We start from the raw sequence: 16,346 nt of genomic DNA on the forward strand, positions 1-16,346 counted from the left end.
AAAATATCAGTTATGCGTGGCAATGTCTAGTGCGCTTTAAAATATATCTATTTTATTTTTAACATTCATGTATGGATACATATAGTGCTTACCTGCATGGAAAAGCGTGGTGGGTTTGTAACCCTCTTTCTTACTATAGGTTAGGCCTGTGCCCAGAAACGAGATATTAATAAGCTTTTGATAATGACGTTAAAACGTTTCGATAACTAATGTCTTGTCTGTCTTTGTTACATGTCTTATAATGTAAACAATCTTTTTGTTACTATAAGTGTTAAGTTTATTTTTACATTGTTAAAATAAATAAAAAAACACACCTACGTTAAGATAATCTCATGCTATTGAGTTTTTTTTTATTTTATCACACTTGTTTAAAAACTAAAAAGTGATGAAAAGATTGACACCATTCCGCTACCCAAAATGGGCCAGCGTGGTGGACTACGGCTCTCATTGTGAAAGGAGACCCGTGTCATGTCATTGTGAAAGGCAAGTATTGGGTTAATATGATGATGATGATGATGATAAGACAAGTAAGAAAAAGTGGAGTTATTTTCTGTATGAAATGGCTGTAATACACGGACACAGATAAACAGTAAAACTTGTGTTGTTAAACAAAAAAGCGCTAAAAAAGGATATATGTCTAGACGAAAACACATTTAGTGTTTTTTTTAATGACAGTCGTAATTGAACATAAATAATTGTCTTACCGATAGCGCGGTGATAGATTAATTAAAACTGACAGACATAAGAGTTCTTTATATTCACGCTGTAACGTAGAGCTCTAGTGATTATATAAATTAAGGTTTGAGCTGAGGAGCGGGGAAAAAACAGTAGCGCGTGATGCCATAAACTATCGCGTCAACTTTACCTGCTGTCCTGATAAGCATTGATGCCTCATAGTCTAAGAGCTAGTGGCAGCCAAATTCAAACTTTCTTTACATTATTCAAATTGAATGAAAAGCACTTATAACCATTGAATGCAATTGGCCAGTGCAGTTAAGATTCTAAAATTTCAAAATTCACAACTCATTTATTTCAAGTTGGCCTAGTTTATAAGCACTTTTGAAACGTCCAGTCAGTCTAGTAGTTGATTATTTCCTAAGCAATTTTATGCCCTAAGCAATCCAAGCACGTGGACCGCCCTGTCCACTAGTAGATTCATGTTGACACAACTTATAAGACGATAAAGAATAGGAATTCATTTAAAACTAAAACTTAAATTATTTTTATTTATTGATAAGCGACTTTTCAAGCCCTTTATGCTAGCACATAGTGTTACGTCGCTGGTTATGGTACCGAGGCGTGAAATCCATACCAATAGACTAATTTGCTTATGCGCTTATCAAGAACTGCATTTGGCATATATTTAATTGATTATGGATACATTCGGAGATATCATGTGTTTCTGTGTTTTCTTTACATGATGATCAAATTATAACATTTATGCTTTAAATAACTGTTAAATGTGAAGTAACAAATGGCAGTAAAGAGTACAGAGTACTAGCAACAAGTAGTTGATTTAAAAGTTAATTGTTCAGTCAATTCTCTTCTCATTAAATATAGAGATTTCTTTTTTCATTCATTATTTTGATTCGTTTAGAACGGACAACGGACGACAATTTAGTCAATATTGCTGACAGCTCTTAGACTATAATGAACCTTAAGATAAGAGGGGCAAATAAACCCAGGCACATCCGGGCGCTAAGCAAACACGTCTACAAGAAATGGGTGAATTTTATTTTAATGTTTTTGTCCGCAAGAGGCATGTGGTGCCACTGTGCGCTAAGCACCCACATGTGTTCTATCTACTTAGATAAATAACATGGGAATGAAAGTAGTTTAAAATTGATCATCATGGTACATTACTTTCACAATTAAACAGTTTTTTTTTACTTTTTGAACTATGAATGATCGGATTCAAAACAAAGTAGAGAACCTTTTGCTTTTCTAGCTTCTCTTAGCTTTTTAAATCTCAAGTCCTATCGGCTTAGGCCTTACTAACTAACTGACTGAATTTCAAATTGTATACTACTCTTAGTATAGATGAGAGATAAAAAGCTCGTGCTTTCGAACCTTCCTATAAGTAGTATACCTTCTTAAATCGCATGACGGCTGGATACGTTAATATTAGTCTATGCTACATTAATTAAGATATATACGCCTATCAGTAAACTGCTCCACTACAACCTAAACTGAACGGTCTTTGTGAGATAGATAGACACCACTGAAACTGCTGTAAACTGGTTTAAAAAACGAAATAGCCTCACATAAATTGAAATTAAAAACGGTTTCAGCACTACTTACCATGTTTGATTTATATTTCACACAATTTACCATTAAATAAGCCGTTACAAAGAGTAGTTGAAAACCGCTCCAATTTATGCCTGCCAGTTATTTAGTTATTCCATTCAAAGTGGTATTCGCCCTGGAGTTATTTTAGGAAGTGGTTTCTTGTTTACGGCTATTGAATTGACGTTATTTTAGTTTTCAATGGCTCCTTTCAACTGCGATGTAATTTCTTTCGGTATGAAAGGCGCCATCTTGTACGAGTATATTCAAGAGATAATTGCTCATGTTCGCGGTCTTCCTGTTGCGGCTGTTTATTTTAAAAGCTAGCAGGTTCTTTGCTACTTTGCTCATGTTTTTGATGAACTCTGGTCTGATAAATTGAGTCTGATTTCGAATTTCGATACAAATATTATCAGCCCGGGTTTTATTCAGCATCAACAGCGTCATCCTCTTCCGTTTCAAGATAATTTGGATAATAGAGTATCGAAGAGCGTGGTGGACCTTCTAAAATGGCGGAGAAAGGAGGAGAAGATGAAAAACCCAATGAAAAGGGGTTTACCGGTTCAGTTGTAGGCGTTCCCCAGGGTTGTATATAAGCGCTTTTTCTTTTCACTTTTATGGCAGTATAGTTATATATGCTGACCCAAATTTTTAAATCCAAATTTTTAAATTAAATTTCGAGAAATAGATTTTGAAGAAAGAGAGTGTAAATTAAGCGAGTCCACTTTATAGACATGCCTTCTCTCCGTGGTTTAGGGAATGACGTATAAGAAGTTGTGTTCCTTGCATGTTTGCTGATGCGAGCGTGGCGTCAAGTGTGAAGCGCCTTCGAGTGACTGATCAAACACAGATGTGACGTGCGCAAACACTTGCTTACGGTGGTATGGTGACCATGCGACAGGGTCAGCTATTATATAAAATCTAAATGGTGTTTCCTCCTACTCCTATTTTAAATAATAAAGTTTAAGAGCTCCAAACTTATGAAATGGCAACCGTAATATTTTAACTTAATACGTCTGTTTGTTTGCAATTTTAATACTTACTTTACTAAAAATGCTTTCGATCTAAAGTTAACAATGCTTTATTATATAACTACATTCTTAATTGTATTTTTATTTAAATGATAGCCGTTTTCTTAGTTTCTTTCCCTCATGTTCTCATTTTATAGTTTTCAGTAGAATATTATTTTTACATTTAATCACTGAGGTCACAATCCTAGATCTTATTAATCGGGTCTGTATTTTTTAAACCTTGTCCTGTTATCCAGATCATGCTTATCAGCATTGTCTTGTTTTGCAATACATAATTCATGGTAACCGTATCTCCGTAACCAATCCGCTCTGCCCCAAATGGTTCAATAAATGGTTTCTGTTAGTTTTTGGACTATTAGATATTTAAAACAAACTGTTGTTAGTTTTATGATCCCAAGCCCACACGGGAGATGTTTTTTTTCTATTTTTTTCTCCTCAAACTTGTCACGACATTTTATTGAGGAAATTATAAGTAACCGCGATAGAAACACCGGAAATATGTTTCTACAGTTCAAAATAGCTACCTCTAAAATGAAAATTTAAAGGACAGTTCTTAAACCGGTAATTTTGTCGTTCAGAATATTTGGCTGTAATCGGGATGGATGACAGAAGAGTACTTTCGATCATCAACGAATGTTAAGATAGAAGTCTGGTGCGATAAGAGTCAAAAAGATAAGGAATGAATTTGTAGAAGGAAGGACGTCGCGTGAGTGACAGAAAATATGAGCATTTATAGCACAGATTAATAAAAGTAATAGCTGCTCAGACGATACGGACATTAACCATGTGTACAATGGTGTAAAACCATTAAAATTTTTATCAAGTATAAGATAGAAGTATTCTTTGAAGACCCTTAAAATTAAAATTCGAATTAACCCTATACCATAGAAAAAGTCTTACCCGCCCTTTTCACTAAAAGCTCTTTGTAGGTACATTGACATCTAGACGGTAGCATGTTTAAGTGGCTTGTACCGCAAACAGATCGAGCGACTTTATAATGTTTATAGAAGATCCCTCGAACACCGCAAACATCTCTCTCCTACCATAAACCGCTAACCTTTATTACCAAGGCAAAAGGAGCATTAAGGAGTTTACAACTTATGTTGTCTATGGCACAGTGTCAACATATTTTTATCTGCGCCTGTCAAGCGCCTGTGCAAACGAACGGGGGTGGTTCTAATTGATACTGCCTACTGCACATGTTATGGTGCCCTGGTACTTTTAAATTTTATTAATTGGTAGAGTAGATGCAGTTGTATAAATATTAATTAAATTTACGTGTGGTCCTCACTGCAGGTGTCCTGAGTAGAAATTTATTAATCGATTACGTAGAGAGCCTATCTATAAATTTCTTACCACCTTGAAGTTCATACCACCTATATATTCTTTGCCACTGCTAATTTTATGGAATCCTGGTACTATTTAAAAATGACAGCCTTCTCCTTTTTTTTAAAAGAACGTTAAATATTCTCGAATAACATTTGTTTCAATTGAACTGCTACTTTTTGTTATTTAACCCTAAAACTCCCTCTTACCTAAAGGAGAAATTTAATTTTCTTGGAGTGCAGTCAGATATACGTTCTTGTCGTACGCTGACTTTGAGCATGCCGTTTCATAAAACTAAGTTTTATAAGCATTCATTCATTGTTCAAGCTACTGAACTGTGGAATGCACTCCCAATAAGCATACGACAGTCAAGGTCACTAGACATATTCAAAAATGCTGTTAAAGCCCATTATCTTGAACAATAAAGACGACAGTGATTAACTCTTACTCATATTTAAGTATGTTTTAGTATATATTAGTTTATTATTTTTTTATATTTATTATTATTAATATTTTATGTGTGTAATCTTGATAAGTATTAGTGTGTAATTGTTCGTAAGTATGTATATAATAATAATACACCCCACCAATCGGTTTCCCTTGGTTTTCCTAATCCTAAGGTTGCCTGGAAGAGATCGCTACTAAGCGATAAGGCCGCCCTTTGTATCCTACTTTTTAAGTTTATTTTTGTTGTGTGCATTGTTTTTTTTTTTTACTATTTGTAGTTTACAAATAAAGTGTATAAATAAAATAAATAACAAAAACGCTACCTATAATTTTTTCCCAATTTTAAACATTACAGAAAAACTTAACAAATCTCATTCGGCTTCCGTTTTCCGGTATTTCAAACTCGATCTAGTCAAAACTAAATACATAATGTCTATTGATCAAAAAACTGAATAAGACATGGTAGGGTTGCCACTCAACATGTTTTGTAATATAATTATTATTCCATAGTCAACACAATATTCAAAACACATCATTTGATTTAGATAATTATTCAAATTTCGTTTTCTATATGTTCGGTTGCTTCCAAATTAGTAAAAATTGACAGTTCACCAAAAACGGTGTCAGATTTGACGTCGCTTCGTGGTACAATGGCAGATAAAATAATAACTATCAGGTTAATATAAGGTTTGGGAAACACTCTAACATAATCAATCCCGTGGCTCGGTGAGCTTCTTTTTTATTTCATCAGTTCCTTTCATGTGATAGTAATTGCTAAAGCACATTGGAGCAGCATAGTGGCTGTGGTCCTAAATCGTGACAGATTAAGATGGGGGAGATTTCTTACGAGAGATAACTTTTTTGGTAAAAGTTGGTTAACAGTTGACAACCCTACTTCAGCAAGAGGCGGCGCACGTCGCGGTAATCAGAATCAAATGAGGGGCTATTAAAACCGCATCAACTCTCGAGATAGGTATCGATTCAAACTCAGATTAGATGCCGATCTCAAGAGTATGTGAATGAGCCTTTATGAGATTTATTGTTCAGGTGTTATGGACTCGAAAGACAATTCAAGAGCCTACCCTCATTTATTAAAAATGCTTGTCCAATAAAATTAAGAAATCTCTTGTTCTTAAATTGAGCCGCCTTACTGAGTACTTTTTGAGTCGTGTGTGGAGTATACTCGATTTTTTTATCCGTCTCCTAACATTTTAAGACAGATAAAAATAATTTAAGTCTATAATGTTATAAATTTTTAGTGCAAAGTCGACTATAAAGTAAAAAACAAGTGTTTTAAAACCAATAATTCCGTTACGCATCTCAAGGTATTTTACCCCCAAAGTTAAAGAAATTTCCATAGTGCTTTTGCTGCCGCCTTTTTTTGGGTATTTAAAAATCACCTCGAGCGACAATTTTCCCGTTTGCTTCCTCTACTCTTTGTCACTCTCGTGAAATTACTCTTTGTCATTAAGGTCTGACTAATTCATTGTACATTCATAAACCATGTGTTCAGGGTAGTTGACTCTACCTTTAAAAATACTTAAATAGTTGAATAATTCTTTAATGCCATTTGTATCGGACATCCCAAATCCCAGCGGGGATTCTGCTTTACCCAGCCCTTTGTTGTTCATTTGACTTTGTCGGATTGAGCTCGCCTCGTTACGTTGCGCTAGCACTGACTCACTGATTGACCAACGAAGAATGCTATGCTAAGTTTGTTGTGGGCTACTTCTTAGACCATGGCGCGTTTGTAATCTACGTAACTTTAAGTTTACGAATGTACTACAGATTTTTTCATAACATCAAAAGTACCATCCCTGGGCCTATTTGAATACAGAAACATTTGAAGTTGACTTTTACTTTGATACTATAATAATATTTTAATAATTTTAACCATAACTTTGGTGATTTAAATACCTTTGTCTGACTAAGCTCGGCACTTTACACACTGATGTGGTGTGACGACTGAATCACTGACTAACTGACTGACTTTTGGAAAATGCTATTCACGTACAGCCTTTGCTGCCCGTACAACTTATGTTCTGAATAAGATTGATTTGTTACTGCTGTGATGTGAGTCAAACTAAGTGACTTACTGACTGAATTTATGGGATATAGGATTAAAGTAAATTATAATGCATTAAACAATACGTACCTGTAATTTTTACAGGCCATTAAAAAGCTCGGCGGGGAACCCTTGTGCGTTACTCATAAGCCAGTTAAACTTAAAGTAAACCATTCTAAAACGACCTTCTTTCTTTTACAGATGGTGCAAGCGATACAAGTACTACGGTTTCACCTATTAGAATTAGAAAAAGTGAGTGTTTTTAATGTTTTATTTATATTTATTTACGAGATGGGAATACATTTCGACCGGCCGCCGAACCTAAACCGGTTTGTAAAAGAAAATATCACCTGACATTGTCCGGCGATATCGATTCGATTATCCGAGGGCTCGGGTATCGATTTTGAATCGAGATAACGTATCGATCTCACGCAACTGGCTCACGCACACACCAAAAAGAACGTGGATTTCTAAACTCTGAGTGTTTGGAAATGTTTGTATGTAAAACAAAAGACGTTTCACAATGATACCGTGATTCAGAATGGGAAATAGACATTCCGCGAGATTTTACAGCATTCCGATTAGCATTTTATTGACGCCGGTTTCGTTTATTATTATTATAAAATTATTCTTTTATTAAACTTTAATACATCGAGAGAAAATAAGTTTCGAAGTAAGGCTGTAAATGCATACGACAACAAAAACAAATTAAATATCGACTTTTAATTATTGGTGATAAAAGTCAATATGACACTTATAAGAGGTCGCCTAGCAATTAAACATTGCTTATAACGCACATTGCCCTCCGGTCATAGCCGATGGTTTTCTTCTTACAGTAAAACTACAAAAAAAAGTAACTTCGAAAGGTTAAAAGGAGCTCCGAAAGGGAGTCTGAAGTTGTAACCAGGGTTTTCATCTAGTATTCCATATTTAAATTGGCACCTAGTAGATTACTAGTTCCTATGAGACCTCCCTGGTTCAACGGTGAGCGATGTGAATTTAAGGGCAATTTGGAAATTAATAACGTGGCTAGTTACTACACTGCCTATAAAGACGTGCAACTAAGCGACGTGTTCCGGTGCTATGTGGCGTAGAAACCGATTAGGGGTATGACTGCCATACTCCCTAACAGGTTAGCCCGCTAATTTGTAGAGAAATAAAAAAACATGTGTGTACCTATGTACACGCGTTAGAAGTTAATTTGGCTTACCTATTAGTCTAGTTCCGCCATTGTTGTTTTCGCCATTTGGTCCGGTGTTACGCCGTGAATGAGCCCGCTCGCATTTCGCCTGTTTGTTTTTCCCCTTATCTCCCATTTCGGCGCGTTCCGTTGGAGACCGGACCAGTTCTTGTCGCGTCGCCGATGCGCGTCATTATACCCTCGGTGGGTAACGGTAACGCGGCGGGCAGCAGTTTTTGCGGACGGAATCGGAGAGAGCCACGCGTGTGCGGCGGGTATTTGGAAATTACCGATGAGTGTTAATACTTTGGGACAAAAAGGCTGTATAGCATTGAATAGGATTATGATCGGCTTGTTGTTTCCTACTCCTGGGCATAGCGGCGACCTTGCACCCAAAAATCCCAGTTTTAATCCTAAGAAGTTATATCTTATTATTCTTGGGCATTTTGTATCTACCCCATGCGTGTTCTGGTGCACGCCACTGGTGCTGGGTTTCGAACTCTGTCCCCCGAAAATGAAGCACAAGGCTATAACCGCTTTATGTGCGCACGTAAGAAATGAAATCCTACTTTTGTTGGCCATTTTCTTACCTAGACCTATATACCTATAGAATTGCATTCTATGAGACTTGAGTGTTGTCAAATTCGACGTACCAAGTTTAAAGAAAAAAGTGGTCCGTTGCACCCAGTCAATTTATATCTAATAGAATGCTTATTATATTAATATATATAAATCTCCTGTCACGATGTTTGTCCGCGATGGACTCCTAAACTACTTAATCGATTTTAAATTAAATTGGCACACCGTGAGCAGTCTGGTCCAACTTAAGAGATAGGATAGCTTAGATATTTCATTATAGTCGCAATTTTATTTTATTGCAAATTATTTGTCTATAATTAATTGACAGTCACATGTACTCATTTAAGGCTTAGCGATACTGAATACGATAAAAACAAAATCAAACGCAGACGAAGTCGCGGGTAACAGCTAGTTAGATATAAGTCTAGGTAAGAAAATTCCTAAGAAAAGTCGGATTTTAGTGCGGTAAATAAACAAATTGTGAATTTAAAAAGAAAACCTTCTACCCCACAAATAGCTTGTACACTTTAGTCTTCAGGGTCTGAGGGATTACATAATGGGCGATTTCTACACATTCGGAATTTAAATATTATGGCTACATTAATTAGAGTCATATAATTCAAATCTTAAACCGTCCGTGAGTTGGAATAACACGGTATTAATCCGGCTTGTCAATATTGCGGCTGTTTTTTTTTTTTTACGAAACCAGTTTGGCCAACCTAATACGTTTAGAGTACATTTACTGTGTTATAGATTATCTTTGAAAGTTGAAACTAAAGATTCGTGATCTGTACGCTCCCACAGATTAAAGATTAAAAATATTTGGCGCCGCTTTTTTTTTTTTAATTCGCCACGGTCCAAGTCCTTTGCATTACAAAAAATGAAACTCCTTGGTAGTTTAGATTCTGACTAGAGCGGATCTTTCAGATCTTCATTTCTCTGTTTTTATAGTCATACAAGGTATATAAAAAACATTTTCATCTGCTTTAATCATAAAAAATATATTAGTTCCTATTTACTGAGATAATTAGGTACATGTTACCTGAAAACCATTTGATTCGGTTTCGAATTCATATGAATAGCTTTGGGCCAAAATCTTTTTAAAAAATATTAAAATTTCTAGTCTCATTCCGTCCACGTCTTATTTATCTAGAGATACTTTTGGGGCCGGGTCCATAGGTATCTGACAGACAGTAAAGAAGAGTGTAATTAATAGGACTTCTTTAGCCTTTGGGGTAAGGAACTCCAAAAACGAACGTAAAGGCAAAGAAAAAAACCGTCTGTATATGAGATAACCCGAAACGCGATATGTCTACGAATCGCTGGCCGGAGGGCGAGATAAAGGCCATTTAAAAATCGAATAAGAATAAAAAAATAAAACGTTCGAAATTCAAAATATCGGGCGGGAGCCGCGGGCCCGAGTCGAGGAAATGCAATCACTCCTTTGGTATGACCGCGGGGAAGATGTTATTGTGTATTAAAAAAAGGAAGCATATGCAAGATCGATTCGATAAGTAATACAATGATAAAAAATGAATAAAGCGGTAATTTTAGGTTCATAGTTAACATATCAAAAATATATTTAAGCAGAGATAATAGGTATTCTGTAGACATTTAAGTAAATAGTTTTATGTACTACGTAAGGGTGCGAAGCGTTATATTTTGTCTAGTCATTTACAAGCTAGTCCTTGACTGTAGTCTCACCTGGTAGTAAGTAATGATGCACTCTAAGATGGTAGTGGGCTAACCTGTTAGGGAGTATCGTTGTCATACAATCGGTTTGTACGCGACATCGCACCGGAACGCTAAATCGCTTAGCGGCATCTTTGTCGGTAGGACGGTAACTAGCCAGGGCAAAAGCCTCCCACCAGACCAGAGAAGAGAAACCTCCTACTTAAATTCACAACGCTCACCGTTGCGCCACTTTGGTCGTCAAAACAGTTATATGTTAGAGGTATGGCAGTTGTATAAACCCATAGCCCTAATCTGTTTTTCCGCAGCATCGTATTGGAACGCTAATTCTCTTGGCACGTCTTTTTTGGTAGTGTGGGAACTAGCACCGGCCTAATACAAACCTTTAAAATGCAGGAAATATTAATTACCATATTACCCTTGACTGAACCCGGCATCTCCTATTTACAATACAACAGGGTTCACCACTGCGCCAGGGTGGTCAAAAATCTTAATTAAGAAAATCATTCATATTGATTGGTACCATACGTCCATTTTGAAAGATAGTAAAACATCGTACATCATTAGTTTAACGAGTACATAAAACAGCTAACACAAAAATTATTTCTACAAGTCTGTAAAACGAAAATTAACAATAATACAAATTAAATACTTCTGAAATTTAAATTGATAGGATACAATAAAACAATTGAATACTTTAGGTATTTGTACTTATCCTTCAAGAACCGTCTTTAAGCAGAATCTTCGGATCCTCTCAGATTCCGTTGACTAGTAGGTATATTAGGCAAAATCTTAGTGAAAACCCACGCTAAAGAATTACAGGCAAATTTTTGCTTTAATGCTATGAAAATAAAATCCATTTCACTCAGATATTCAAGTATTTCGATATTTCTCCTCGACTGTGGCTAGCAAATCTTAGACTTAGGCTACGAGACGTTCTGTAAAGAGGATACTACCGACTAGGTACCCAAAAATAACTAGTCGCAAGTCTTTGCCTTCAAATCCATATTATACGAATTATCAAAGACTACAATCATAGATCATACTAACCTGTCTTTCAAAACAATTTTTTGCTCTGTGCTCATATACCATACATGTCGGCTTCTATCTTGTCTATAGTTTTTGTCGAAATAAAAGCATAGACAAAAAAGAAAAGGCACCGTTAGTTGGATCCGTTTCCGCTCCACTACACAAGGTCCACAGGTGATGTTTTAGGAGCTTAAATAATAATTAAAAGCTTCATAAAAACCTTCCAAATCGAGCACAATAAGATCCGTTTATAACATACCTACCTAAAACTTTTTTATCACAATATTGTCTGTACTGTTGTTACTTGTGTTAACCATTTACAAAAAATCATGGTAATGCTATAAAATGTAGATGATAGAATCAGTCGTAAATAAAATTGGAGTAAAAGTATTGTATATATATAACAGTTTTACCTACTGACTACTTGACTTGGTAATATCAATTGATACCACTAAAAGATAGCTAATTAGATTTTACTGAATCATTGTATGGCATGATGACAGTAACAAAGGATCGCTAAAATATTGTCCAATCTAATTAGATATGATTCATGTATTTTGAAAAACGTATTTTTTAATAAAACTGCAAAAACTGCAAAAACTCAGCCATGACCGAAATGCCGAATTTAAAATTATAACGGCACGTTATAATTTTAAAAACAAACATAACAAATAAACATAATTTTGTACCGCTTGAATTTCAAAAATCTCTGGGTACCAATATAATTTTTTTTTAATTTTAAATTATTGGTTTCTAAGTTTTTTATTATGAATACTAAAATCATAAATCTTTAGTTTTAGGACAAGGACTTACTTGGGCTCTTATTTTCCTTTGAGAGTGATGAAAAATATTTTTTTAAATATAATTGCACTGCAATTTATATCAACAAGACCTTTAATTTCTGCAAAAATAAGATTTTTTGCAGAAACTTTTTTTTCCGAACATCATAGGCATCAACATCGTAGTTACAGTAATCTTGAAAAAAATAGGTACGCACCCCGATTATACCTACCTAATATTATACATACATAGAAAGAGCTCACTTAACATTTATATAGGTGCACCGATTTAACGAACACCGAAATTATTTGTACATTAAAATATCCAATAACGTTTTTGATTTATGCTTTTCATATTTTAAACATGGCCGCTGGCGGTCAAATCGGGTTCGAAATTCGAATTGGGTCTTTTTAGGTCGCGCGATCGCTGTGATTGGTCCCCACTAGCAGGTTTTTTATGTAGTCGCAACTGACTGTACCCTAATTACGTTATGTGGTTGTCTGTGGACGTCCAGATTCCTGCGGTAATGCCTCCTCTTTATTAGATTTGTTCCTTTTTTATTTGGGATACGTCACAAAAAAAGTTATTATAGCTGATGTCCATACTGCATACATTATAGAGTTTCGTTTGTCCTTTTCCTCCACAAGTAAAATAAAAAATTTAAATCCTTTTAAATTTCAAACTATAATTTTTATGATTTCATTAATTCAACCCCAATTCAGTTTTTTTTAATCATTTTAGCTAAATCACTTATATGCTGCTTCTTTTCAAATGCTCCTTAGAAAACCTAATAAATTGCTTCTATATTCCAACTTTAGACTTTGAAATCGATTTGCCTACCTAAGAATACGATTAGTAAAAAATATTGCCAAGGTTTTTCTATGCAACATACATAAAAAACCTCGGCGACGTTACCTATTCAAAAGAATGCAATAATCGTTAACGAACCGAACTTTTATTTCATATTTTGTTAGTAACATAAACGTTATCTGTAACAGCGTGGCTAAGTGATTTACGATGTAGGTAAGATTTGTTAGTTTACGGGCTCCGAACCTGGGACCCTCGGGTTTACGATCCACTTTTATAACATAACAACGTACCGGCATTAACGCGTAGTGCGACATTATTTTCACCTACAATCAGTGGTTTCATTCATTAAAAAGTTTATAGGTGTAATCCGTCATCGTAAATTAAATAAAGCGAAAGTAGATCTACCTTTTTATGTATATTATCTATGCTTTTATTAACAACGTTAATGAAACTTTAATAAATTTAATAGCCTATAATATAAAACTGCTAAAGAACTGCGTATATTGTAGTCTTGTTCAAAAATGGAATAATAATTATTGAATTTATAAAAATGTCTATGGAAAGAGGATACAAACACTTTGACTAATTGCAGCCTACGATGTTTTTATTTATTCAATGTATCCTTTTTAAGGACGGCAATGATCAAAACATACCTGCCGAGTACAACAGCCTAGTCAGTTGAAAAAAGTACATATTCATACCTATAGTTTTCTATTAAGAAACAAAAACAAATCGTACAGAAATGTTATCATAGTGAAGTGAGGTGCGAACCTATCGGGGCTCATTTAAATGCCGGTTCAGGTTTTGAAATTAAAAAGAAATAAAAGGAACAAAAAAAGGTAAAAAGGTATTCGATGGGCCCCGATCAGAATGTCGGGCGGTTTTTGCATCTGCCTCTATGCATTTGAGTCGCCTCGTGTCGATTCTTATGCCATTTCGATATACGAGTAGGTATGTAAATAACATGTTGGCTATAAGTATTTTGGTATTGGATAGATACAGGAAATAATGAGGGGGTATCTAACTGTTTTTAAAGGAAAAAAACTGGCGGAGAATAACGATTGTACGAATTGTATAATAGTTAGATGGAACTTTTTGAGGTACATGTTTAATATTATTTGGTTGGTAGATAGGTTTGGCGTTCCGATATGTTGTGAAGAGGGATAGCTTATAGTGGAATTTAAAAAAAACCCTTTATAATATTATACCTACTTATAGTCACACCCTCAAAGCATTAGCGCGGGAATGTAGTATAATACAAACTATTATTTATTCTGTTGTTACACAAAAAAACCTTTTTAATCTCGAACAGACCGTGGCACACTTGCGGGCTGGTTTTATACTGCCCACGCTCTTGGCACTCCTCTCGAAGGAGCCCTCTTTAAAAATACCTGTATAATGGCACCCGATTAAAAAAAAGCCATTTAAATTTGTAAATTTTTAACTGACAGATCAAGTGGGTTTCGAACGATTGCGCAAAAAAATCTATTTTGAATTTGGAATTCGAATAAGATTTATAATGGCACTGAAACGCGCAAACTAAAATAATAAACTATTTAAATTGACTTGTAACTCTTCAAGTGAGCTTCGTAAACAAACAAAAAAAGATTCTATTTTAAAATTTTGAATTCGAAGAAGAATTATCTAAAGACGAAACGAAACGTCAACGAACTGCCATTATATATCACGTTTCAAATTAAAAAAGTAAGAATTCGTTCAGAAACACACCATATCTCAATCCCGGTTCCAAATTTAAATTTCTGGAAAGAGTTTGATGTTCGTAACGATAATCGGGGCTCCGAGTTGGGGCCCGGAATGCCGTAATATCTCATTAAAGACATCAACAGTTTACTTAAATAATCGTATCGGGTGGTTATGTTTATTCGATAATATCACCTATAGTATCACCGTTAAAGTTTATATTTCCGTGATTATGTGGAATCAGTTGGAACGTTTAGGATGTAATGCGACAGCAATCCCAAATTTGGATATTGGAAGAGTTACGATGTCATCTTCGTCGCTTTCTCCCGTTAATAATAGATTGGACATCCCATCGGTCACAAACGACGACGGATTATTTGGTATTAATTTCATTGTTTTAAATTTTTTTATTTTAAATGTGGAACACTAAAATTTTTATATCTATTTACATCCCTACCAAATAAAAAAGTCACAGCTCAGATAGGAAGGTACTATTTGCTTATCTACTTTAGTTTCGCTAAGTAAAAAGTAATTTACTAAAACGTAAAAATGATTAGATGTACAAACTGTTAAGTTTTAGGCTTATTTGTATAGGTGAGTATCTACAACGATGACAATTAATGTAATTTAAGAAAATTAAAAAATTTACGCAATTTATTAAATCTTAAATTCTGAACGCATCCTCAATCAAGTTGAGGCAGAAACAATTGATATTCTATGCTCACGACAGCCAAAAAGCACCTCTAAACATTGCGGTCATAAATATGGATTTCAGCAGTTGTAAAATTCAAATGAGTACTACACAAACCACAATCATCTGCCTAGATGTTACACATGTTAAAAGAAAACACACATCAAAATCTTGTTTGTATGTTGTTCAAAATCGATATTTTATTACTTATTGACTTGTCTATTTTTTATATATTTTGACACATTGGTTTAGTGTCGCTCGAATTAAAGATTTCGATTCTGATAGAAATAGTAACAATAATAGTTGATTTTTTTTGTAAAATAAGGGTATATTTTACAAAAAAATTCTACTTTTATTGTTTTTGTTGGAATACAGAGTCAGTGGTTTAAATTTATAATTCTGCGCCCTACCCAGCCTGAAGACAATTGTTATTATTTTAAATACACTCGTGTAAATTGTCGAGTTATACTGACAGGCCAATGACAGAACTAAATTAAGGAGGTGTGTTTTACGGTTGGAGAAAAAGTTGTCGATTAGGAAATTAGTAATAACTATCCAAAAATACATAATTAGCTGTCAACGGCGGGTAACGTCGTTTCCGCTTCCGGCGATGCCGTTCTATTTTAAAATCTGCTAAGATGTTTCTAATCCGGGGTTTCTGTTCAAGTTTTTTTTCGAATTTGAACGCGAACCCACAGACTACAGAATAATGATAGACGGTTAATCAAA

General features: G+C 34.8%; 1 protein-coding gene across 2 annotated transcripts in view; it reads left to right on the forward strand.

Moving 5' to 3' along the window:
* The window catches only part of LOC120632277 (homeobox protein homothorax), a 461,602-nt gene that overhangs the window by 75,914 nt on the left and 369,342 nt on the right, over window positions 1-16,346 (forward strand). For both annotated transcript variants that reach the window (XM_039902101.1, XM_039902102.1), the window contains exon 5: window positions 7,357-7,407. In XM_039902101.1, the coding sequence (XP_039758035.1) occupies window positions 7,357-7,407 (51 nt within the window). The remainder of the gene's footprint in view (window positions 1-7,356; window positions 7,408-16,346) is intronic.

The sequence above is a fragment of the Pararge aegeria genome, chromosome 19 (genome assembly GCF_905163445.1).
Source record: "Pararge aegeria chromosome 19, ilParAegt1.1, whole genome shotgun sequence".
NCBI lineage: Eukaryota > Metazoa > Arthropoda > Insecta > Lepidoptera > Nymphalidae > Pararge > Pararge aegeria.